Source organism: Hemitrygon akajei, chromosome 21 (assembly GCF_048418815.1).
Source record: "Hemitrygon akajei chromosome 21, sHemAka1.3, whole genome shotgun sequence".
Classification (NCBI taxonomy): Eukaryota; Metazoa; Chordata; class Chondrichthyes; order Myliobatiformes; family Dasyatidae; genus Hemitrygon; species Hemitrygon akajei.
In genome coordinates, this window is record NC_133144.1 from 46,228,760 (window position 1) to 46,256,675 (window position 27,916).

At 42.7% G+C, this 27,916-nt stretch overlaps 1 protein-coding gene across 6 annotated transcripts in view; it reads right to left on the reverse strand.

The window, feature by feature from the left end:
* Window positions 1-27,916, reverse strand: part of gbf1 (golgi brefeldin A resistant guanine nucleotide exchange factor 1) — a 266,769-nt gene that overhangs the window by 3,048 nt on the left and 235,805 nt on the right. For 4 of the 6 annotated variants that reach the window (XM_073025342.1, XM_073025339.1, XM_073025338.1 and 1 more), the window contains 9 exons: window positions 27,750-27,910; window positions 24,689-24,929; window positions 23,923-24,125; window positions 15,759-15,909; window positions 15,177-15,307; window positions 14,971-15,072; window positions 12,990-13,103; window positions 8,432-8,609; window positions 1,173-1,319 (listed from right to left, as the gene is read on the reverse strand). In XM_073025342.1, coding sequence (XP_072881443.1) covers window positions 1,173-1,319; window positions 8,432-8,609; window positions 12,990-13,103; window positions 14,971-15,072; window positions 15,177-15,307; window positions 15,759-15,909; window positions 23,923-24,125; window positions 24,689-24,929; window positions 27,750-27,910 — 1,428 coding nt within the window. The remainder of the gene's footprint in view (window positions 1-1,172; window positions 1,320-8,431; window positions 8,610-12,989; window positions 13,104-14,970; window positions 15,073-15,176; window positions 15,308-15,758; window positions 15,910-23,922; window positions 24,126-24,688; window positions 24,930-27,749; window positions 27,911-27,916) is intronic. The other 2 variants (XM_073025341.1, XM_073025340.1) reach the window with 2 other exon arrangements.

The following is a 27,916-nucleotide window of genomic DNA, read 5'->3' on the forward strand; positions in this document are numbered from 1 at the left end:
TACTATTTCTACCATAACATTTTGCAAATGTAAAGTTTGAGAGTCCTTCCCCCATTTGTTTCTACATAATGAATTAATGCCATTGGTGTAAATATGAACCCTGAGTAGTTAGAATGAAGTGTGCTCCAGTAGACTACGAAAGTGTCAGGAACATGGTATAACAACTGTCAAATCTGGCAAAATATTAATTTATAGTGAACAACATGCTCCAAGCATATGAGAGAAATTTTAATAAATCTGTCTCTTAAAAATCTTTTACCAGAACATACACATGTTAATGAAGGATCAGAATATTGCGTAAAACGGAGCAGTAATAGTCGGGAAAATGAATTATTAGTTGATCTTAAACCAATTATTCTTGTACAGTAAGAATACAGTTGAATAATGTTTTTCTGTAATCTCAATTTTTATCAACTGGAATTGTATTACAATCAAAATGGTTTAATCAAGACAAAAAGGAACATATATTCTAAAACGTGTATCATATCAATAAGGGCGTGAAATGAATTGATTTGTTCCTGGAGCAGGCTTTTGTTTCCCCAAAACACTTAAGGACTAATTGTTACTTTTGACACAACTATGAACAATTTTCTTGGAACAAGAAGCAAGGTCATTTGATTTTTTTCCATTACTAAGTTGTGGCTCTCACTAACAGGCCAGCAAGGCTACTAAAGCCTTGAAAATACATTTGAGCTGCAGCAATTTATTTTTCTGAGCAATTAAACGTTGGCTAAATCATTGGCAGAATATTTCACCCTCACGAGAGAGTGGGATTTATCACCATACATGTAATTTAAAGCTCATCCGAACAGCTGCTGAACAACATTATGTATGTGCCCAAGTTCTACTGTAGAACTTGCACTCAAACCCACACGATCGTAATGACTGGACTGACCAAATTTGAAAGTGGCACTGCTCAGTGATTCAACATAAAACAGAGGAAAAATTAACAATTTAAGGCAAAAAACTGTAACAAAATCTAAAGTTTAATTTCAGCTAATTTTTATAATAGATGGATTATCACTTAGTACTTAAAAGCTCTTCGAGCTTGATCAAATTAGATAGATAGATAGATAGATACTTTATTCATCCCCATGGGGAAATTCAACTTTTTTCCAATGTCCCATACACTTGTTGTAGCAAAATTACTTAACACAATGGCTCCAACTTACCTTTTGCACCAGCTTCTGTGAGATTTTCTGATGCTGTAATTTGACCAGCTGGATTTACATCTGATCCTGGTACTATAGATGCTTGTCCACTGCTAGGATGCTGCACTGAATTAGGACATGGTTCTGTTGGTACACCAAGGACAGGATCTGCAAATTAAAAGTAATTTACTTAAAAATATGTATTATTTTATTCAAAAGAATACTTAAGAGGCTCTTGTAATACTGAAGCTGTTATTCCAAAAGCAATGCTAATACTTCAAGGGATACACTGGGTAGTCAACACCTAATTTCTAAAACATACAGTGGATTATCACTGAAAGTTTGTACTGAAATGGGCAATTTGAACAAAATTCATATAGTAATAATTAGGATGGAAAAGAATATTGTAATGTTCTCCACTGAGGTAAAGGGAGTAAAATTGTGAGGAAAAGGATACATTGTGGCGACCCACTTCCCAGCGCACTCAAACCAGCTCACAAAGTGGCGCGTGCTGGCACTGGGGCCGGTCCCAAAGAGGGCACCAAGCCTGCTTCACCGGCAAGGGGAAAAGCCCACGCACGGGACGGGACTGTGAATACGTGCCCCCTACAGCATTCCTGCCCCGGGAGGGCGGGGAACAGGAAGGCTTTAAAGCGAGGCCGTGAAGTTTGAATAAACCTCTTTTCCAACTGCAGCTCACCGACTACGTGTCGTTATTTCAGCGCTGCATGTAGCACACTGCTACAATTGGTGACCCCGACGGCCCAAACGATATCTGGACCGGAGATGAACGACGCCGCATCTGTTCATGCAGTTTCGTTGAAACTGCCAAGCTTCTGGACGCTGCGACCTCACCTATGGTTCCAGCAAGCAGAAGCCCAATTCCACATTCGGCAGATAACCTCGGATGCCACACGTTACTACTACGTGATAAGCTCCCTTGACCAGGAGACAGCCTCCCAGGTTGAAGAGTTCATACAGTCGCCCCTGGAGGACGGCAAATACACAGAATTCAAAGCCTTGCTCATAAGGACTTTTGGACTCTCACGGCGTGAGTGAGCTGCCCGCTTACTGCACCTGGATGGTTTGGGAGACAGGCCACCGTCGGCTTTGATGAACGTGATGCTGTCCCTGGCCGGAGGACACAAGCCCTGCCTCATGTTTGAGCAGGCGTTCCTGGAGCAGCTGCCCGAGGACATATGCCTGCTGCTGTCCGACGCGGATTTCAGCGACCCCTGGAAGGTGGTGGCCCGGGCGGACGTGCTGTGGAAAGCCAAGAAGGAGAGTGGGGCGACCGTCGCACAGATCACCAGGCCACGCTCCCAGCGGCAGACCAGACCAGGCCTGGCCGCAGAGCCCACTAACCTCACAGGCAGGGATGAGGAGACCAACAAACAATGGTGCTTCTACCACCAGCGGTGGGGCGCAGAAGCCCGCCGCTGTAGTCCGTCCTACAAGTTCCCGGGAAACGCCAGGGCCAGCCGCCACTGATGGCTACGACGGCTGGCCATCGGGATAGCCTCCTGTATGTGTGGGACAAGAGGTTGGGACGCCGTTTGTTGGTCGACACCGGTGCCGACATCAGCGTCTTACCTCCGACGAGTTACGACACCCGCAACAGAGAACCGGGTCCCATCCTGAGGGCCGCGAATGGCAGCACAGTAAGGACCTACGGCACCCGTACGGTGCGGTTACAGTTCGGCTCCAGCCGGTTCACGTGGGACTTCACACTGGCCGCCGTAGCCCAACCGCTCCTGGGAGCGGATTTTTTGCGAGCTCACAGCCTACTGGTCGACCTGCCCAGGAAGAGACTGGTCCACGCCGAGACTTTTCAAACGTTCTCCCTGGGTGAAGCCCAGTTGCCGGCCCCACACCTAGATTCCATCAGACTGTCCGACAACGACTTCACCAGAGTCCTGGCAGATTTCCCATCGGTTCTGGCGCCGCAGTTCACGGCAGCCATGCCCAGACACGGCGTACAGCACCACATCCCGACACAAGGACCACCCCTCCACGCCCGTGCTCGAAGGCTTCCCCCGGACCAGCTCCGACTGGCGAAGGAGGAGTTCAAGAGGATGGAGGAATTGGGGATCATACGGCGGTCCGACAGCCCAAGGGCCTCCCCGCTGCACATGGTGCCCAAAGCAACGGGGGGCTGGAGACCATGCGGCAACTACCGCAGGCTGAACGAGGCTACAACACCGGACCGCTACCCTGTGCCGCACATTCAGGACTTTGTAGCAAACCTGCATGGCGCACGGATCTTCTCCAAGGTAGACCTCGTCCGGGGATACCATCAGATCCCGATGCATCCGGACGACGTCCCCAAAACGGCTCTCATCACCCCGTTCGGCCTTTTCGAGTTCCTCTGCATGCCGTTCGGCCTAAAGAATGCCGCACAGACGTTTCAGTGGTTAATGGACGCGGTGGGACGCGACCTGGACTTCGCTTTCATCTATTTGGACGACATCCTCATAGCCAGCAGTAGTCGTCAGGAGCATCTGTCCCACCTCCGTCAACTCTACGCCCGACTGAGTGAATACGGTCTAACAATCAACCCAGCCAAATGCCAGTTCAGGCTCGACACCATCGACTTCCTGGGCCACAGGATTACTAAAGACGGGGCAACCCCTCTGCCCACCAAGGTAGATGCTGTCTGCCATTTCCCCTGACCCAACACAATCAAAGGCCTTCAGGAATTCATGGGTATGGTGAATTTCTACCACCGCTTCCTCCCTTCAGCAGCCCGAATCATGCGACCCTGTTCGCCCTGATGTCGGGTAAGGGCAAGGACATTACCTGGGGCGAGGAGTCCGCCGCCGCTTTAATTAAAACCAAAGAAGCCTTGGCAAACGCCGCGATGCTAGTGCACCCCAGAACAGACATCCCTACCGCCGACACAGTAGACGCATCTAACACGGCAGTCGGTGGAGTGCTGGAACAACTCACCGAGGGTCGCTGGCAACCCCTGGTGTTTTTCAGCAAACACCTACGACCACCCGAGCTCAAATACAGTGCTTTCGACCAGGAACTGTTGGCGCTATACCTGGCAATCCGGCATTTCAGGTACTTCTTAGAAGGTAGGCCCTTCACCGCGTTCACGGTTCACAAAAGCATCCGACCCCTGGTCGTCCCACCAGCAGCGACATCTGTCCTACATCTCCGAATACATGACGGATGTCCGGCATGTCTCGAGAAAGGACAATGTCGTGGCGGACGCTCTCTCCAGACCCTGTCCCAGGGGGTAGACTATGAAGCGCTGGCGGAGACGCAGCAGGCAGACGAGGAGATCCCTAGTTACAGAACCTCAGTCTCCTGTTTGCAGCTCCAGGTTCTCCCCGTTGGCCCAGGTGAGAGGACCCTACTCTGTGACGTCACCACCGGCCAACCTCGCCCCGCCGTCCTGGCAGCCTGGCGGCGGTGCATTTTCAACTCCATTCACAACTTAGTGCACCCCTCCATCAGGTCAACCGTCCGGATGGTAGCCAACAGGTTTGTTTGGCACGGACTCCGCAAGCAGGTCAGTGAATAGGCCAGAACGTGCATGCTCTGCCAAACAGCCAAGGTGCAGCGGCACACCAAAGCCCTGCCACAGCAGTTCCACCCTACCCGCCGGCGTTTCAACCACATTCATGTGGATATCGTGGGCCCCCTGCCAGTGTCACGAGGAGCGCGGCACCTCCTGACTATCGTGGACCAGTTCACAAGATGGCCAGAGGCGGTCCCGCTCACCGACACCACTTCCGAATCTTGTGCCCGAGCACTGATTGCAACTTGGGTATCTCGCTTTGGTGTACCGGCCCACATTACCTCTGACAGAGGCGCCCCGTTCACCTCCAGCCTGTGGTCAGCTATGGCCAGCCTTTTGGGGACACAGCTGCACCACACAACTGCTTACCACCTACAGTCCAACGGACTAGTGGAGCATTTCCACTGTCACCTGAAGTCGGCTCTCATGGCCCGCCTCAAAGGGCCTAACTGGGTGGACGAGCTTCCCTGGGTCCTGCTCGGAATCCGCACATCGCCCAAATAGGATCTGCACACCTCATCGGCTGAGTTGATGCACCCCTGGTCGTCCCAGGAGAGTTCATACCAGCCATAAGGGGGCAAGAGGAAGAACCCGCAGCAGTCCTGGGCAGACTACGCGAGAGGCTCGGTAACCTGGCCCCTATACCCACTTCACAGCATGGGCAGAACCCGACCTGCAAAACTGTAAGTTCGTTTTTGTATGACGGGGCGGACATCGGGCACCGCTACAGCAGCTTTACGAGGGGCCGTTTACGGTGATCAGAAACAACGGGTCCACATTTGTGCTGGACATTGGGGGGAAAGAGGAGGGTTTCACAGTGGAACGACTCAAACTGGCCCATGTGGACTTGGCGCAGCCGGTCGAGATTCAGGCACCGCGGCGCAGAGGCAGACCTCCCAAACAGAGTCCGACCCAGACTGAGGACATTGGGGGGTGTATTGCTGGTTCGGGGGGGGGGGGGGGGGGGGGGGGGGTTATGTGGTGACCCACTTCCCAGCGCACTCGAAACGGCTCACAAAGTGGCGCGCGCTGGCATTGAAGCAGGTCCCAAAGAGGGCACCAAGCCTGCTTCACCAGCAAGGGGAAAAGCCAGCGCATGGGACTGGACTGTGAATACGCGCCCCCTACAGCACTCCCGCCCCAGGAGGGCGGGAACAGGAAGGCTTTAAAGCGAGGCCGCGAAGTTTGAATAAACCTCTTTTGTAACTGCAGCTCACCGACTACGTGTCATTATTTCAGCGCTGTGTGTAGCACACCGCTACAACATAACAAAAAAATCACCAGATAGTGGAAGACACGGCTTCATGGGGAACATTAAAAGGTGAAAGTATACATTTACTATGTGTGTGCACTCTAGCTAAATACAATTTTGGTTTTACAATTGGTGAATAATTAGATTATTTAATTCCTTGTCTGATGATACTGATTTGGAACAAAAATGGAGTGTGTATCCACTCAGAATTAATTTTTAGTTTTTCTTTAATAGGTCTGGAGGACAGAGAGGGGATTAAGGGGGGTGTTAGATTAGGGTTTAGGGACAAGGATGTGGTAGAAGTTCAGGTCACGTAATATGTATACAGAGCTAGCCAGTGGCAGAGTGGAATCCACACCGGACTTTGAGGCAAGTGGTCCCAGGTTTGAAACCGGCTGGCTCCTTGCATGCTTTCCATTCGTGCTGGGTTGAGCATCGAACTAGCAACTTGACCTTGTAAAAACCAGACATATGCTAAAGCAGCAGCGAGGTTGTCACCCGATGTGCGACAAGGCGCAGAAAGGAACAACAAACAACTATATATATACACACACACACACACACACACACACACACACACACACACACACACACACACACACACACACACACACACACACACACACACACACACACACACACACACACACACACACACACACACACACACACACACACACACACACACACACACATCACTTGCCATGGAAGTCTGACCCCAGAACATGCAGACGACTCACTGACTGGGGGGAGACAAGTCTTTGTCCTCACTGGTTTGCTGGCCCACTGACTCGATATCTGAGCAGATACATGTTGCTGATCTTTGAAATGGAGCAGAGGCTTTGACTCTGTCTGACCTCTAATTCCAGTGCTTTTGATTGTCCATTTGCCTAAACAATGGTTTCCACTCCACCCAGACCAGGATCTCAACCAAATGTGTTTGAATTTCCACACTTCTGCTCTCATTTCCTCTCCTACCCAAATCAAGCTTAGAGATTCTTTGCCTGTCATTTTCAACAGCAAATCCTCTGTAATGTAATGCCAGATATATCCTGCAAATTCCTATCTCTACCCCCCCCCCCACCCCACCCACCAGAATTCCAATGAGACTGTTCACTTGGCAACATTCTGGTTCACCTTTTCATCTCCACAACACAGGATTCCCTTCCACGTGACTACAAGAGATACAGCACCTGCCTTTCCTATCAACCATCCATCGTGCTGGGTTGAGCATCAAAGTAGCAACTTGACCGTGTAAAATTGGAATTTGACCTTGACCTTGAATTTGCTTCGAGGTGAAACAGCAACTTACTGCTTGTTCCTATTTAGTACATTGCATCTGATGCCACAATGTGGTCTCTGATGATAGGAAAACCAAGTGCAGATCAGATGAGAGCTTTACTGAACACCTCCCAAGGATGAAACTGAGCCTGGCTTCCTTTCATTTCAATCCCCACCCATTCTCAGTCGGATGTGCTTTTGGCCTCTCACACTGTTCCAAAAGAGTATCGAACAAGCTTGAGAAATGGCATCTCATCATCTAGTGAGGCACCTTACAGGTCAAGGGACAGAACACTGAATTTCAGATAATCAGTCCTTCCAGCTTATATCATAAATACTCGGGTCCATTACAAAAAAATGTTAACTTGCAACTGCCTGACTGTTCCAGTATTATTTTATTATAGATTCCAGTAGCTTGAATCCTGCATTTTAAATTCTGTTTGACATACATTTAAACTGCTATAACAGATCTTCAGCACCCTCTTTCAGCCAACACAAACACTAACTGTATCAGTCAGTCCCTCTCAGTCTCCAACCTATGATATTACCTTCATTTCCCACTCTCCTTCCTCTATAGCCGTGTCCAATTTATAGCTTTTCCTAGCTCTGATCAAACGCCATCATCCCAAAACTTTACCCTCTTCACTTATTGGATTCTCCCTCACTTGCTGAGTGATTCCGGAATTCTGTTTTAGTTCAGATTTTCAGTATCAGCAGCTTTTTCCCATTCCAAATAACAAAACTCTGTCCTTTATACAGCAGATGACTGCCTGCTTCCACCTGTTTGCCCTGAAAAATTCAGGCGCCACAGTACTTGATCATATTTAAGTTGTTTTATAGCAAAATCTTTGATAAACTTGAAGGAACTTGAAGTTCAGATTTTCTTCAATCTGATTATCAATATGATTCACAGGATTTTTATTTGCAGCAATTGCCAGCTAAAAGATTGGAATAAATTTTACATTACTTTTTGGTTCTGCCATTTCAGGCCAACACATCATCTCTACTTTCTCTGATATGGATCAGTCAATTTTAGAACGATCCCAATAGGAGCTAGGCAAAAAATCTGAACCTTTTTTGTCACCAAAATTACTTAGTATATAGACATGTTAGAAACCTACTTCGTATCAACAGACATGTGGATAATCATTTCTAACTATGTTAATCTATGTGCAAGACAGGTATTCAAGAGTTAAACATGGAATGTAAGTTTTTTACCTTGAATAACTGTTTGTTTAAACAGTTCGTCCTTTAGTTGAGGCAAGAAGCAATCTATTCTTTCCCACGTAATCTCCCAAAGCTGAGAATAACCAGTCCTTGACTCAGTACAGTGAAAAATGCCAGCTGTATCCATAACCAGGAGCATGTTCTTGAGAGATTCTGGTATTGCTTCCAACTAAAAGGAAAGAAATTATCAACAATCCACAGCACAATGATAACTGCTCAAGAAATAGAATCTTTGCCAGTAAATTACACAAAGGCAACTGGAATTCAGTTTTGCTGAATTGACAGATATAAGCATACATTGTAATTGGTTGAATAAATGACAGCACCCAAACCAAAGTTTAACTGCCCTTATAAAATCTGTTAAGTACACTGAGGTGCATCATTGCTGGGTCTGGGTCTGTATAAATACAAATGCCAAACTGATTCTACTATATGTTTCATTTTACAAGTCCATAGTTTCAGGGGAAAAAGGTTTGCAATGTTGTCATGTCATTGACAGATAAATCCTATATCTGAATACCCAGATGAAATATGTAATATTCCCAATAACAGCTGGCATGGAAACAAAGATATAAAACTTGGATTTTATTTTTAAAAATGTGAAGTCATTTACTGGTTGAACATTGATTATGTTTTCCTTTTCCGAAAAGGCACGGTAAATAATTGGTATCAGCTTCAGGGAGCATCTGTAACTTTGTAATCTGCTTCTGTAAAACTACCAACTATATAGACTTGTTGGGAATTAATTCTTTGCAGTATCATGATGAAAATAGTTATATGAGCATGAATCTGTGAGAGATGCAAGGCAACACATGTACTAGTGATCCACACCACAGGGATTAAAATGGACAGATTAACAATGTACTCTTGTCACTCTAACTGTGCCAGGCCAACCAATTAAATTAGAAATTGAGGGTGGAGAGCATGATGTAACTGAGATCTGTAATCTGTCCATACTTTTCTCAATGGCTGTTAGGGAGCAGAGAGAGAGCAGGCAGAGGCCATATGGTCAATAAAGGGTCTAGACTGGAATCGATCTTTAAACACTTCCAATGAATTTCTAATTATATCATGGAAGTTTTTTTTATTGATACTTATAAGCAGTAATCATCAGTGAAATCACCACGTACACAAAGGCAGTTCTCTTATTAGAATAACAGCTGCCAGATGCTTGCACATACTGCAACCACTTGGTACAAGCGTTCCTGGAAACTAACCAGGATATTTATACAGAGAATGATCAGTTGTTCTCATATACAGTATATCATGTGCTGGTAAATTATGAATAGAAAGCAGGAAGACAGACCAACATAGTAGATACCCTCAGCTTATGATATGAAAATACTTAATGTCTGTGTGGGTGAAGAGAGTTTGTTGGGTAGGAGAGAAAGATGAGTCAATAATTCATCATCCAAGAAATACACAGGGAATTAATTGTAGGAAAGTAGCCAAACTCTGTTTTCAAAAACTTCAAAGTAAAAGAAAGAGAAAGGCAATTAAAAACATTCATCAAAGCAGATGTCACTTGACTATGAGGATTTCTGGGGTGGGTGAACCTGGCTGAATACTAAAAATCTGTTCTGATCAACTGGCTGGAGTGTTCACTGAGATCTTCAACCTCTTGCTTCGGCAGTCTGAGGTAACTATTTGCCTTAAGCAGGCTTCAATTATACTAGTGCCTCAGAAGTACTTGATAACCTGCTTCAATGACTGTTGTCTCATAGCACTGACATCCACAGTGATGAAGCATCGTGACAGGTTGGTGAAGAAACATATCAACTCCAGCCTGAGAAGCAACATTGGTCCACTTCAATTTGCCTACTGGCACAACAGGTCCAGAGCAGATTCTATTTCATTGGATTTTCATTCACCCCAAGAACATCCGGACAGTGAAGATGCAAACATCAGGACACTCTTTATCAACTACAGCTCAGCATTCAATACTATCATCCCCTCAAAATAATAAGCTTCAAGACCTTGTTCTCAATACCTCGTTGTGCAACTGGATCCTCAATTTTCGTACTCGCAGACCATAGTCAATTCAAATTGGCAACATTTCCACAATGTCCATCAGCATAGGTGCACAACAAGGTTGTGTGCTTAGCCCTTGTTCTACTCGCTTTACACTTAAGTGGCTAAACACAGCTCCAATGCCATATTTAAGTTTGCTGACCATTGTTCTAGGTCAAGTCAAAGGTGGTGATGAAACAACATATAGAAAGGAGATTGAAAATCTGGATGAGAGATGTCACAATAACCTTTTGCTCAATGTCAGCACAACTAAGAAACTCATTATTGACTTCAGGAGGAGGAAACCGGGGGGTTCATGAGCCAGTTTTCATTGGGGATCAAAGGTGGAGAGGGTCAGCAACTTTAAATTTCTAGATGTTATCATTTCAGAGTACCTGTCCTGGGCCCAGCACGCAAGTGCAATTGAGAAGAAAGCACGTCAGTTCCTCTACTTCCTTAGGAGTTTGTAAAGATTTAGCATCATGTCTATAACTTAGACTAATTTTTATGTAGGTGTGGTGGAAAGTATATTGACTGGTTGCATCACGGCATGTTATGGAAACACCAATACCCTTGAACAGAAAATACTGCAAAAAAATTGTGGATACAATCCAGTCCATCATGGATAAAGCCCTCCCCACTATTAAGCAAATCTACATGGAGCACTGTCACAAAAATGCAGGATCCATCATCAGGGTCCCCCATCACCCAGGTGGTCATGCTTTCTTCTCACTGCTACCATCAGAAAGGTGGTACAAGAGCCTCAGGACTCACACCACCAGGTTTCAAGAATTTTTATTACTCCCTCAACTATCAGGCTCCTGAACTAGAAGGGATAACTTCACTTGCCCCATCACTGAACTGTTCCCACAACCTATGGACTCACTTTCAAGGACTCTTCATCTTGTGTTCTCCATATTTAATGCTTATTTATTATTATTATTTCCCTTTTCTCTTTTCGTATTTGCACAGTTTGTTGTTATTTGCATACTGGTAGTCTGCCCTGGGTGCAGTCTTTCACTGATTTTATTATAGTTATTAGATTCATTGAGTATGCCCACAAGAAAATGAATCTCTGGTTTGTATATGGTGATATATATGTACTTCGATAATAAATTTACATTCAACTTTGAAATGTCCTGGGAACATAATGGACCATAGCTAGACAGCTCATAAAGGGTTATTAATTGGATTCTAATCAACCACTTTAGAGGACCATCAAAACTCCCAAGCCATTATAAACTGATCTTACATTTAAAACAACACAGAAAGAGGCCTTTCATCCCTTTGATTCCAATATCCCTCTCTTTATTTCCCTGTAGAATCACTCACACACACACAAAAATTAATTTCCCTTTGTTTTCCATTAACTACCAAGGGTAATTAACTTGGCCTGTTAATCTACCATCCAGACTTTGGAATGTGGGAGGAAACCATGGCATCTATAAGAAACTCAACATGGTCACAGAGAGAACGTGCAAATCCCACATAGGTCACACCTAAAATCTGCCTGAAGCTGTGAGACAACAGCACTAACTTGTTATCAGAATCAGGGAAACATGCATTGATAAATGTATTAGATAGGAATCAGATAAGACATGAGTGCACAAGTCATTAGGGCCATGCTACACATTAATGAAAGCAAGACTTGTCTCCAAATTGTGCAGCAGGCCATGGTAAGTTCCAGTTAGCTGCCTTGTGACTTACAAAAAATTGCTAAGACCACATCTGATGGCTGTCACATTTTATCATTGTATGTAAAAGAGATAAAACTCACAGCATTTTAATTCTCAAGGGAACTTTCCCACCACAAATCTTGTACTAAGACTGACTGAATAAAGACTTCCTTCACAATGGCTCCAATCTCTGGACATCTCCACAATCCCAACTCATTCTATGTCACCAAACCAACTACCAATTTGTCAGTTAACCATGGAACTAAACAAGTAACATTTTCAATAACTTTAAGTTATTTTTAAAATAATCTGTAAATTCTTGAGTCAATTAAGAATCCAGTCCATTAACATCAAAAGCGGGTATACAGACAAGAAATGTAGAAGAGTTAAAAAGGAACTTTTTTCATAATGCAAATTTTAAATCATATGAGACTTAAATTACATTATAATTTGAATCATGTGGTACCTCTACTGTAGGAAACACTCCAACTATTTCACTAAGGCACAAGCAAGCAACCCACAAGAGACAGGAAGTCAAATTGCTTGGTTTTAAAGAGGTTGAACAGGAGAGAGGTTGGCAGGAGGGGATTCCTCATTTTAAGGCTGGATCACCAATGAAAATGATAAGTATGAAATAGAACAGAAGCAGTGTGTAGATCTCAGTATTGTGGATTGGAAGAGACTGCAACAGGGCAAGAGAGAGGACCCAAGAAAATAATCATTCACAAAGTGCTAAAAAAAAATTCTCAAATTATCTTTGAAATCAAAAAGGAATTTGATAATAACTTAAAGAGAATTTTGTTTTAAATGAAATGTTTTGAGGAAATTTTGTAGAAATTCTGATGCAAGATTGATTTTCCTACCAGCAAGTCACTGGATCCAGCATGCATGTATTTGTCCATGAAGTCCAGGATTGTTAACCATAGAGCAGCAAATGTTGGTAGAGATAACAACGGAGACAAGTGCTGTAGGAAAACCTTAAGTGGGCAGAAAAAGAAAAAAATTATGCTATCAATATAATAAAAAAATTATAACTGTATTAGTAAATGGATCTGAGAAAAATGACTGATCTGGTCCATTTAATGCCACCCTGTGTTTTAATCCTTTGAGAATTCCAGCCTTCTTTCCAATTAATGTCAATTCAGTCTCATCATCCATGACACAAATTAATCCCTTACACCATTATTAATCTGACATAGACTTCTTCCAGTGAGCAAAATAATTATATCTTAATTTTCATTCAATTACACAGCACATAATTTTGATATGAATCACATTCAGTTGACCCTTTAGTTAACGCAAAACATACTCTGATTGGAGATGTGGGTGGGGTTAGGCATCAACACCCACCAGATTAAGATCATTTTTGAACCAAAATCACTCAAATATTTTAGGTTATTTGGTTTTCAGCAACTATGCTATTTGGTAAAAGAAAAAATAAAATTGCTGGAAAGTAGATTTCTACGAAGGTTAACCCTAATAACAATGGGGTTGCCTTTCTACTTAATTCTTAGCATGACAAAATTAAACCCATTTTGTTTTATCTGCTCGGCTTTCAGTTTAAAAATCATATTCATTACACAGATAACAAATGATTATCTAAAATAAAACCCAAAGCACTGGTGGCTCTCCAACATGATAGCATTTGGCCACTGAGTGCTGTACGAACATTGTGGATATAAACAAATACATACCGGAAGCTACATCACAGAGCAAATATAGAAGGAAAAAAATGGCTGCAGTCCTTTAGCACTTTAGTGCAAGGGTTTTTAATTAGGTGTGTCAAAAATCAAATTTACAAAATTTAGTGAAAATTGTGGGAAAAAATGCCAATATTTACAAAACATTTACTAGAAAACACAATAATAGTTCCATACTTATTCTTGTCTAATGTAAACTCCTGGACGCCCCTATATCTCTCCCATACTGAGGTCAATGAACTATGTTTATTCAGCACTAGAACATACCATTTCAAATTACTAACAAAGTTAACTTAAAATTACACATGAATTAGAATACTAAGCACCCCACAATTTAATTAGAACCATATTACAATATAAACAGAAGCATCTACAGTATACAAACAACATATACACATTTACATACAGTATCCCCATTATTTAAAAAATGGAATATTCCACCATGCATGGCAGGAAAGGCACCATAAAGTCAACCCGAGCACATGATCTTGGTTTAGGACTCAGCGGACACCACGGAACTGCCAGGAGACCACAGCATGAAACAGCAGATTGCTCAACACAATCACACACTTTAAATTAAATGCAAATAAAAAATGAAATTAAACTAAACTTTGGTGTCTGGCTCTGAATGTATGTAGCAACATGGTGGTAAAACAATGGGTTAATTTGATTACATACTAAACAATTTGATTACAGTTCAAAACTTGACCATCAATTCACTGAAAATGCCAGGCTTCAAGGTGGCGGCATCCATCTTGAAGAACATCCACCATCCATAATGACATGCCTCATTTTTGTTATTGCCACGAGGAAGGGGGTACAGGAGAGTGAAAACGTACACTCAATGTTTTAGGAACAGCTTCCTCCTCTACTCCATCAGATGTCTGAATGATTCATGAACCCATGAACACTACCTCAACTATTTGCTCTCTTTATGCACCATTTATTTTAATATATTTCTTCATGTAATATATAGCAACTTTTTAATGTATTGCACTATACTACAAATTTCATGACATACTCTACGTCAGTGATAATAATCCTGATCCTGATTCTGCAAATACACAACCCGAATGTACAGTACTCATCAGAGCCCTGGAGTCTGAATGAACACCTTTCATCAACAAGAGGATAAAGAACTTACTTTGCAGAGCAAGGTTGAAGCTCTCATTCTGGTCTCCTCCATTCCTCCAATGTCAGCTGGGCTGATGTTCTCCAAAAGTTTGGTCAGTAATGGAAACAGTACCTTCACAAACAAGTTACAGGACATGACTTAGCAACCGTACTGCTTCTGTTTAATCTGTTTCGAACATTTTTTTTCAATTTGACAGAGGTGAGGTTGCTCTGTACCTTGTTAAAGCAGGATTCCCATTCTAAAGCATCCAGTGTTTGCAGATCATGCACTAAGAGTGCTCTCTGTAGGTAGGTAAGTGCTTGCATTCTGACTTGTCGCCTGGCATCACAACAAAGCCACGCAATGCCTAAGGAGACAAGATACGGAGATGGATATGAGGCCCTTCTGAAACTCCTGCAGAGTTTTAATTCATTGTAGAATGCAGTATAATCCAAGTTATCCAGTTTAAACTATGGGTATCTCCTGTGAGAGTATATAAGAACCCAGCAGTAAGCACATCAAGGTGAGAGCACGTTATTCCTATAATCTAAGTTAGTAAACTGTCATGGTTCACTGTAATTTTAAACAATACTATGATGCTTTCATTTTAAACAACATGTACTGCCCAACATACAGATCATTAGTTTTCATTTCAAAATTTTAATACTGTACATTGTAACAACAGAAATGGGGAAAAAATACAAACAATTGCCAATTTCCTCTCACCAGGTTGATAGCAGAAGCTCCAAGAGATCATTGTTAGCAAAATACACTCGACTAATGAATCATTCCTCCGGAAGGTTGTAGCACTTGCTCACCTTGCAGCAGTGGACACCAGCAGTTTGACCACAAAGTTCTGGCATCAGCATCAATTTTTTTCCCAGCCGACTCCAGATGGCGCTGTTCTTCAGCCCATGAGCTATAAATGTTGGCAGCTCGTGTGTGGAGTGTGTGCATCAAATCCAGAAGCTGAATCAAGAAACACAAGCATGTTAACAAGATATCCTGTAAGCAAACCAGATAGCAACAAAGATTTTTTTTATATACAAAACAGGTGCAGAAAGCCATTCATCCCCTTAAGCCTGATCCATGATTTAATTAACTCAAGGTTTGTTTTTGATTCCATTGGTTCCATTATCATTAACACCCTTGTCCAACAAATTGTCTCCAGTACTCCCGATGCAGCCTCTTCTACATTAAGAGCAGTCATAAATTGGAGGAACCGCTTCAAAGAGCACCTCTGCACCATCCACCACGAGCTGTCCTTCCTGATGATGAAACATCTTAATTTTGATTTCCATTCCAATATATTGGTCCATGACCTCCTCTTGTGTGCCAAGCTGAGGGCATCCTCAGGGTCAAGGAGCAACACATTATATTCCATCTGGGTACCCTCCAAATTGATGGCATCAATATCAATTTCTCCTTCCGGTAAACAAGTTTCCACCTTGCTCCCAACCCCCACTCTGACCTTTTACCTCTTCTCACCTTAATATTATTTACTTTCTCCTGTGATCCATCTTGCTCTTCTATCACATTCCTTCTTTTCCAGCACTTATCTTTTCCACCCACCTGGCTTCAACTATCACTTCCAGCTAGTCTCCTTTCCCTCCCCCCAACACCTTTTTATTCTGGCATCTTCCCCCTTCCATCTCAGTCCTGAAGAAAGCTCTCGGGCCAGAAACATCAACTATCTATTCATTTCCATAGATGCTGCCTGACCTGCTGAATCCCTCCAGCAAAAAATTGTGTGTGGTCTTATCTAACAAACACCCCTTTTGAAACCTTCAACTGATCCATAGCCTGGAGAAGGGGGAATTTAATAGGAGAGGACAGAAAACCATGGAAGAAAGAGAAGGGTGAGGAGCACCAGAGGGAAGTGATGGACAGATAAGGAGATAGGATGAACGAGAAAATTGGGAATGGGGAATGGTGAAGGAAAGGGGTGAGGCAATTACATTACAATTCTGAGAAATCAAAGTTCATGCATCAGCTTGGAGGCTACCCAGACAGAATACAAGGTGTTGCTCCTCCAATCTGAGTGTGGCCTCATCGCAGTAGTAGAGGAGGCCATACACTGACATGTCCAATTGGGAATGGGAAGTAGAATTAAAATGCGTGGTCACGGGAAGATTACCCTTTTTCTGGAGCACAGGTGCTAGGTGAAGATCTCCTAATCTACATTAGGTTCCACCAATATACAGGAGGCCACACCGGGAGCACCAGGTACAGTAGATGACTTCAAAGGGCTCACATCTGAAGTGTCATCTCACCTGGAAGGACTGTTTGGGGCCCTGAATGGTAGTGAGGGAGGAGGTGTAGGGGCAAGTGTGGCACTTGTTCCACTTTCAAAAATAAGTACCAAGCAGGGAGATCAGTGGGGAATGGAGAAGGGAGTTGCATAGAGAGCGATCCCTGTGGAAAGCGGAAAGTGGGGGGGGGAGGGGGAGGGGATGTGCCTGGTGGTGGGATCCTGTTAGAGAAGGCGTAAGTTATGGAGGATTATGTGCTGGTGGAGTGGTAGGCAAGGACAGGAGGAACCCTGCGCCTGGTGGTTTGGCAGGTGAATGGGGTGAGGGCAAATGTGTATAAAATGGAAGAGATGCATGTGAGGGCTGCATTGATGGTGGAGGAAGGAAAGTCCTCCAAAGAAAGGTGCACCTCCTTAGGTCTGGAATGAAAAGCCTCATCCTGGGAGCAGATGAGGCGGAGACAGGAATTGAGAGAAGGCAGTGGCATTTTTACAAGTAACAAGGTGGGAAGAGATATAATCCAGGTAGCTGTGAGAGTTAGTGGGTTTATAAATGATATCAGTAGATAAGCTGTCTCCAGAGATAGAGATCAAGAGAGGGGAGGGAGGTGTCCAAAATCGACCAAGTAAATTTGAGGGCATGGTGGAAGCTCGAGGCAAAGTTGATGAGGTCGACCAGCTAAGCATGGGTGCAGGAAGCAGCACCAATGCAGTTGTTAATGCAGTGTAGGAAAAGTTGGGGAGTGATATCTGTATAGGCTTGGAACATAGACTGTTCCATGTAGCCAATAAAAAGGCAGGAATTGCTAGGACCCATGCAAGTGCTTATGGGGGAAAAAAAACTTTTATTCAAAGAAAGTGGGAGGAGTTGAAAGAGAAATCATCGAGAGTAAGGATCAGTTCCACCAAATCGAGGAGACTGGTGTTGGAGGGATACTGGTTGGATCTGGTGTCCCGAAAGAAGTGGAGACCTTTGAGGCCTTCTTAATGGGGGATAGAGGTACATAAGGACTGGACATCCACAGTCAAAATGAGACGATCAAGGCCAGGGAACATGAAATCATTGAAAAGATCAAGAGCATGTGAAGTGTCATGGATGTAGGATGGAAATGAACCAGGGGGGATAAAACAGAGTCGAGGTATGTAGATACAAGTTTGGTGGGGCAGGAACAAGCAGAAACAATGGGTTCACCTGGACAGGCAGATATGTGGTTCTTGGGGAGTGCAGGGTAAGTGCGGGTAAGGGAATGATGGGGTTGATGGCAGTGGATGGGCGATACCCAGAGTTAATCAGGGCGGTGATAGTGTGGGAGACAAAATCATCAATACATTTGTCACTGAGTGACCACCTGCAGTTCCATTGTTAAAAACTGGGCAAGACCATAAGACACAGGACTAGAATTAAGCCCCTGGGCCCATCAAGTCTGATGCACCATTCCGTCACAGCTGATTTATTATCCCCCTCAACCCCATTCTTCTGCTTTTTCCCTGTAACCTTTGATGCCCTGACTAACCAAAAATCCATCAACCTATGCTTTAAATATATTCGATGGGTTGGCCTCCACCACTGTCTGTGGCAAGGAATTCCAGAGATTCACCCCTAAAGAAATTCCTATGTTCTAAATGGACATCCCTCTATTCTGAGAGCTGCACCCTCTGGTCCTAGACTCAGCCACTATAGGAAATATCCTCTGTACATCCACTCGGACTAGGCATTTCAATATTCAACAGAAGACTGAGGGGCAATTTCATTGAAATCTAAACTCCAGTGAGTACAGACTCAGTGTCATCAAGTGCTCCCTTTTAATCCTGGAATCACTCTTGTGAACCTCTTCTGGATCCTCTCTAGCATAATATTTCTTTTCTTAGGCAAATGCCCAAAACTGATCACAATACTCCAAGAGTGGTCTAACCAATGCCTTATAAAGCTTCAGCATCAAATCCTTGCTTTTATATTGTAGTCCTCTCAAAATGAATGCTAACGTTGCATTTGCCTTCCTTACCACCAAATGAACCTGCAAGTTAACATTCAGGGAATCATGCACAAGGACTCCCAAGTTCCTTTGCATCTCTGATTTTTGAGTGTTTTCCCCCCTTTTAGAAAATAGTCTACCCTTTTTTTCCTTCAACCAAGTGCATGACCATACACTTCCCAACACTGTACTGAATCTGCCACTTCTTTACTCATTCTCCCAATATGTCCGAGTCCTTCTGTGGACTCCCTGCTTCCTCAATACTAACTGCCCCTCAACCTATCTTTGTATTGTCTGCAAACCTGGCCCCAAAGCTATCAATTCCATCATCAAAAAAGGCCCTCTGAAAGTCCAAGTAAATAGCATCCACTGACTCTCCTTTGTCTAGCCTACCTGTTATTTTCTCAAAGAATTCCAACAATTCAGCAAGCAAGATTTTCCCTTAAAGAAACCGTGCTGACTTTGGCCTATTTGTTCATCTGCCTCCAAGTTCCCCAGAACCTCATCTTTGATAATGGTCTCTAACATCTTTCCAGCCACTGAGGTCAGACTATCTGGCATATAATTTTCTTTCTAATTCCCTCCGTTCTTGAAGAGTGGAGTGACATTTGCAATCTTCCAGTCCTCCGGAAAAAATCATTACCAATGCCTCCACAATCTCTTTAGCCACCTCCTTCAGAACACTGGGATGTAGCCCATCTGGTGAAGGTGACTTACCTTCAAATCTTTCAGCTTACCCAAGCAACTTCTTAGGAATAGTAACTATAATCACTTCTGCCCCAAGACCCTCGCATATCTGGCATACTCTTAGCGTCATCCACAGTGAAGACTGACACAAAATACTTAAGTTTATCTGCCATTTCTTTGTTCCCCCCCCCCCCCCATTACTACTTCTCCAGTGTCATTTTCCAGCAGTCCAATTTCCACTCTTTTGCTCTTTATGTAACTGAAAAAAACTTCTAATGTCATTGTTGATATTATTGGCTAGTTTCCATAATTTATCTTTTCTCTTGTGTTTTTTTTGGTTGTTTTCTGTTGGTTTTTAAAAGCTTCCCAATCTTCTAACTGCTCACTAATTTTTGATATATTCTATGTCCCCCATTTGCTTTTATGCTTTCTTTGATTTCCCTTGTCAGCCACAGTCATCTCACCCTCCCTTTAGAACACATCTTCATCTTTGGGATGTATCTATGCTTGAGTTACCCCCAGAATCTCCTGCCATTGCTGTTCTGCTGTCATCCCTGCTAGTATTCCTTTTCAATCAAGTCTGGCCACCTCCTCTCTCATGCCTCAGTTATTCCCTTTATTCCACTATAATACTAATACATATGACTTTATCTTCTCCCTCTCAACCTGCAGAGTGAAATTTGACATATTATGTTCACTACCTCCCAAGGGTCCCTTTACCTTAAGCTCCCTAATCAAATCTGGTACATTACACAACACCTAATCCAGAATATCTGATACCCAGCTGGGCTGAACCACAAGCTGCTCTTTAAAAAACCCATCTCACAGGCATTCTACAAGTTCTCTCTCTTGGGATTCAGCATCAACCTGATTTTCCCAATCTACCTGCATATTGAAATCCCCATGACTATTGGATCATTGCCCTTATTATATGCCTTTTCTATTTCCCATTTAAACTTATATCCCACATCCTGGCTACTGTTTAGGTGCCTGTATTTAAATCCTATCAGAATCTCTTTATCCTTACAGTTTAACTCTACCCACAATAATTCTATATCTTTTGATCCTATGTCACCTCTTTAGAAGGAGTTGATTTCATTTTTTTTAAACCAACAGAGCTACCACACCCCCTCTACCTACCTGCCTGTCCTTTCAGTGCAAGATGCATCCTTGGATGTTAAGCTATCAACTATGATCTTCTATTAGTCACAACACAGTGATGCCCACAACGTCATACCAGCCAATCTCTAACTGCGCTACAAATTCATCTACTTTATTTCATATACTGAGTGCAATCAAGTACAACACCTTCGGTCCTGTATTCATCCTTTTCAATTTTGCTCTCATGTTACATTTCACCTTATCCTAATCCTAATGACTGTAATTTTGTCCTATCATCTGCCCGTCCATCTTCACAGGCTCACTACACTCTGCATCGACTTGTATACCAACTGTGCCATCCTCAGCCCCATCACTCTGGTTCCCATTCCCCTGTCAACTTAGTTTAAATCCTCCCCAACGGCTCCAGCAAATCTGTTTGCAAGGATATTGGTCCCCCTCAGGTTCAGGTGTAACCAGTCCTCTTTGTACAGATTATACCGTAACTTCCTCATAAGAGATCCTAATGATCCAGAAATCTGAAGCCCTTCCCCCCGTGCCACTTCCTCAGTCACTCATTCATCTGTACTATCATCCTATTGCTGCCCTAACTAGAACGTGACACAAGGAGGAATTTGGAGATTCCTACCTCGGAGATGCTGTTCTTCAGTCTTTTTTCTTAATTTTCTATACTCACTGCACAGGATTTCTTCCGCTTTTCTATGTCATTAGTGTCAATGTGCACCACGACTTCTAGCTGCTCACCCTCCCTCTTGAGGATCTGCAGGAGTCACTTTGAGACAGCCTTGACCCTAGCACCAGGAATGTAACACAGCATCATGGCTTCTTTTTCACAGACATGGAATCACTACCACTCTGCCTGAATTTACCCTTCCCTCCTGACCCCTAGAGCTGGCCACAATGCCACTTGCCTAGCTGCTGCTGCTGTGACCTGATAGGTCATTCCCCTTCCTCCAGCAGTACCCAAAGGGGTGTACTTATTGCTGAGGTAAATGTCCACAGGGGAACCCTCCACTGACTGCTTCCTCCCCTTAGTTCTCTTGGTGGTCACCCATCTATTTACTGAAGCCTGCACTCTGGGTCTGATCAACTCAGTAAAATACTCATCTATAAAGTTTGCAGCCTCCCAGACGGACCTGAATGCATCCAGCTCCAGTTCCATGACCTTGTCAGTCAGGAGCTGAAGTTGGTGCACTTCCTACAGACGTAGTCATCATTAGGTACCCTGAAATTCCACGTCTCACAGGAGCATTCCACTGTCTGAACTACCATCTTGACTGCACTTGATATGCTTCTAATTTCTCAGACTTAAGTTCTAGACTACACCTGTTCTCACCAAAACCTGACCACTCTAACGCAGTCCACTCACACAACAGACGCTCCGCTCAAACACAGGTTCTTTTTATTGGCCCTTGCTAATTAACTGTAGTTACTGTTAACCCAAGCAATCTCCTGCTTCATAGACCAAATTCCGATAGACCCCGTTGTTTTCAAAAACTAGCACATAAAGTCCACAAGGAACTGTCTCCAACCCACTCCGCAACCTCCTGCTTGCGGACAGGTCCCAACAGGTCCCACTCACTTACTAAAACAACATATGCATTTCACATTCACCCCAACTATTCTGGGGTGCAATATTTACAAATTATACAGCTTTAAAGAGGGAATTGTAATGCTTCTGAGGGGGAGTTGGGGCAAGAACTAGAAAGCAGCATTGCAACACATTTATCCAGCATCACACTGTTGAACTGTGCAAACCCACGTGCAGGATTTGAGGGGAATTTTCTGAGAGCAATTTTTTGTGTGCACTGTTCCAGAGAAATAGCAATGTCTATTAACCTTATGCAGTCATTTAAGATAAATATACCAAGCGCAATTACCAAAGACCTAATGCTGTATGAATTTCTGTATAACAAGATCTAAAGTTAAAATTTAATTTCACATCACTCAGATCAATCAAAATCATTGAAACTAGAAATTATCAGTTAGGGGCCGAGACAAGAAAAAAAAAATCAAGATGAGATTAAAACTTACGATCTCTAAGCCATTGTCAGCAAGGAAAAAGTTACAGACTACAGGAAGGAATAGATGGCCTGATCAGCTGGCAAGAAAAATGGCAAATGGAATTTAATCCAGGGAAATGCAAGATAATGCATTTGAGGAGGTTCAGCAAGCTAAGGGAACACATAAACAAATAGGATTTGTGTGATGTGGGGAAACAAAGAGATTTTGGAGTATACATCCACAAATTCTTAAAATGGTGGCACAGGTCAATACGCTAAACACATATGAGATACTTCCCTTCATTGACCATGGAACAAAACAAAGAACAGAAAGGTTATGACAGAATTATTTTTAAAAAACATGATTGTACTGCAGAGGAATGCTGAAAAGACAAATATTTTGCTAACAGGAAATGTTGGATAAGCTAGAGTTGCTTATTTTGAAACAAAGGAGGCTGAGTGGAGACAAATTGAATGGTACAACGGTGAGGTATTCAAATAAACGAGGAAATACTTCACTTAGCACAGGGGTTAGAAATTACGGTGCTTAAATTGTATTATTAAAAGCTTAATAAAAATAATTATCAAATCATCAAAAACAAAATTATGACTTTAAAAGTCTCAAATAACAGTCGGAAAAAGTTATCTAAGAAGGGTAAAAGAGGTTAACAGTATTTTTGCATGAACATTGTCTGTGACATTTCCCAAACAGTGTGCTTGCTAATTTAAGTCAGACCACAATATAGTACATCTTGATCCAAGGTGGGAAGGGAGGTAAGTTAAATTCACTGGGTTACCCATGGTCAACTTAAGCAAGCAGCAGAAATTTTAAAAAACTAAGGGAAAGAAGTAAAAATCAGATTACAAGTTCAACTAGGTGACAGAACATTCTATTGAGAACAGGTAGTATGAGGCAAGAACAGGAATGGGAAAGGCCTGCTATACTTACATCCTGACTAACCTGTAATGACACAGTGTGATAACTTGCAGGTACACTGTCATCCTCATCATCATCGCTATGTGACTTTGATGGCCGATGGTTAAAGGTCTTCGACCGTTTCATGGAATTCTCCTTTTCCTTTTGCTTCTTCTTAAGTCGATTTGATTTGTCAAGCTTATATGTTTTCAATTTCCTTTCATGTGTTTTGTACCCTGCATCAAGCCCCAAATTACAAAATCACCAACTATGAAATCAACAAATCAATGTTCAAGGAAAAACATTCCAAAAGAAATGACTGATAAGGCATGAGGATGGCTGTACCATTGTTTTAACCACACGCACGCTAGTGTAAAACAACTTTTAGTTCTGTAAAAGTATACGTGGCAGTTTGCTAAACAATCCTATGCCTTTGTCCAGCATACATAAAAAACTCACTCTGCTGCTTCTCTTACCATTTCAAAAATATGCAGAAAACAACTTGCAATAATTTACTGAGATCACAACTGCCTATTAGTCATTATTTAATTATATTATATCATTAAAAACATATGGAATCTCAGTTTGTTGCATCTGGCTCATAACCAATGTTTTACGTGACTATGCCTTGGATTGATTTGGGATGGACACAAGAGGTCTAAGTTATTATTGCTGGACTGTGACATAAAGTAAAATATATTTATGAAACATTAATTTAATATTAGTCACAATTTGCTGAATAATGAGAAATTCAGATTTCTGATGTGGAACAGGGGAAAACAAACACTCCATAACGTACCACCATTGAGATTTGCTTCTACAAAGATGCGAATAGTTTTTACACAAAGTTCAAAGTTTTCTGGTGTCACATGCGCAGCATCTCTCACAATAAACGACAGCGACTCCACACACTTGATAAGTGACTTAGTATCATGTGAGCCCATATCCTGCCCCAAGGTTAAGCTGTATTGATTGACAAGAGGAGAGCATCCCGGCTTTGGGCCAGAAGTTCTGTTGGTATCCAAGTCATCTCTCCCCACCTGCCGAAAATACCATCAACATTATGAGGAACAAGGTTCTGAAAAGTTTTAAAATATCAAGCTTGAAAAAAAATACCAAAGAATTCTCATATTATTGCTTCTTTTAGCTACGTGGCACAAAGTATTTCATTCATTTTCAAATATATAACTTGCATGACATAGCACAAAGTGTCCCAAGATTACAGGTGTCATCTTGTTAAAATAAACTTCAAATTATTACGTGATTATTTCAATGGAGTTCAACAAAAGAAAAAGAACACCACCAGTAAGGTAATTTGCTTAGCATTGAAAATGTAATTCAAGGAATGAAAGTACTAATGGAAGCAATATTGTTGTTAACTCTATCTCGCTTCCTCAGGTCTTTCTGATAATGCTTCTGTTAAAGATTAAAGATCTTTAAGTTTAGCTTTATTTGTCACATGTACATAGAAACATACAGTAAAATGCTTCATTTGTATCAACAACACAGTACAAGGATGCACAGGGGGCAGCCCACAGGTGTTACCATGCTTCCAGAACCCACAAACTACCAACTCTAATGTCTTTTCTAATGTGGGAGGAAACTGGATCACTCAAAGGAAACCCACACAGTCACAAAGAAAATGTACAACTTTGTTACAGACAGCATTGAAAATCAAACCCCAAGCACTGTTTGCTGATGTTATAAAGTGTTGCATTAACTGCTATGCTACTGGGGCCACCAGCTACTGGACACAGACCCGCTGTTGAAAGGGGTGTAACTGCTCAGCACTGAGATGCAGGGCTCAGTGCTGCACGCTGGCTGGCACAGTGAGTGCAGCCTCTCCTGGGAACACCATTTGTTTACTGACCAACTGAATCATAGATTCTTCCTCATCACCTCTTGTTAGATGTATAGGATGATAAAGTGTCCCCTTTTTGTTTGGTTGCACTGATCTCCCCAGCCCGGATATTTCTCAGTGGTAACAAGCTCAACCATGGTTCCTGGCCATTGTGCTTATTATCATACAGAAATCTTGAGCTGTGAAGTCAAACAGAGGGTAGAAAGAGAAAACGGCAGCTTCTACTGCACCCAATGAAAGATTCCAGGCAATCTGTCAACGAGGAACTACTACTTTCAGTGCCCAGTGATGCCCTGCAGCAAGGATGCAGCCCCAAGCCCCATAATTGCAATGAGGGGACTTGTCATTCAGCTGACCCGCCCAACAGAAGACCCCACAGGCAGATTATTTACATTGAACTGAGAGCCAATTCACTACTACAGCACAGCAGGAATTCACATCAACTTGATGGCACAGCACTACGCAGTCCACATTAATGTCTTTTTCAAATTCTTGGGGTACATAAATTTACTTTGAACTTTGAAAAGGTCTGCGAGTATTTGGACTGAAAGACAGCACTATAATAAATCAGCCTTCTACTATGGTGGGGGTGGGCAGAACAAGTGTATGATTTTGTTAGGCTTGTGACAAAGTAAAAACTTGAGGAAAATTGAACTTTCAAAAATCATTTCTAACCACCGACCCAAACACCTCAGGGACTGATGTTTTATAATAATGACCTAAATATCTGATCCTTATAGAATGTGCAATTTTATACATGTTGATATAAGAAGGACAGTCTTGTCTCAAATGAGAAGTTTTGGGAAGGGGTATGCATGGATATTCATATGGAACGAAATGCTTCCAGAAAATGAATTCAAATGCAGTTCACATTGATGGAACAAAATCCCTCTCACAGTAAGGTGAAGCACCACCAAAATCCCCTCAATCAGACTTTGTGCACAAACTCACACTGGAGAACCTGTGCCCGAATCTCAATCAGATGCCAGATGAGAAAAGGTGAATTTTCTAAAGTTGTAGAAAACTGCTAAACTTGTACAAATCATGTGCTTTCTTTCTGTTATATAACTCAAACTGAAAGGTACAAGCTGAAGCTAATTGGTCACAGGTTCCAAGAAAAAAAGAGATTTTGTTTTAAATATGATTGTTACAATTTGGAAAATATAAAACCATTCAATAATAACTTAGAAAATTAAAATGCATATACATTCAGTAGCCACTTTATTAGGTGCACCTGCTTGTTAATGCAAATATTTAATCAGCCAATCATGCAGACATGGTCAAGAGGTTTAGTTTAGAGCAAACATCAGAATGCAGAAGAAATGTGATCTAAGTGACTTTAACCATGGAATGATTGTTGGTGCCAGGTGGGTGGTATTTCAGAAACTACTGACCTCCAGGGATTTTCATGCACAACAGTCTCTAGAGTGTACAGAGAATGGTGCAAAAAATAACTAAAGAAACATCCAGTGAGCAGCACTTCTGTGGGCGAAAATGCTTTGTTAATCAGAGATGTCAGAAGAGAATGGCTAGACTGGTTCAAGCTGACAGGAAGGCGACAGTAACTCAAATTACCATGCTTTAAAACAGTGGTGTTCAGAAGAACATCACTGAACGCACAACACGTCAAACATTGAAGTGGAAGGGCTACAGCAGCAAAATACCGCAAACATACATTCAGTGGGACTTAATTAAGTACAGGAGATACCTAATGAAGAGGCCATTGAGTGTATGCTTGAAGAGGAAAAATATAAGATAGTGAAAACACAGCTGAGACTAGATTGAGTCATTGTTTTAAAATAAATAGCACAGGCACAATCACTCAGAAACTCCTTTTATGTAACTGTATCATAGACAATCATTTATGAAGATGCTCAGTTACTTTTACACAGTTCTAATAAATTATCTCAGAGTAGATCAGCAAACAGGACTGAAAACCTGCCTTCAGAACATGGAAACAAAAATCAGAGTAGGTACAGTTCACTCTTGTAGGACTCACCACCAGCCAGCCACTGCTGGCAATATCCACATCAGTGGCGGAACGGTGTACCTTAGTCTGCTTCCCATGCTCTGCATACACTTCAGAATCGGATGTGTAACCACGATCAGAACTAACTTCACTAGGATGGTAAGATGCAATTTCACTATCAGACTGTGCACCTATAT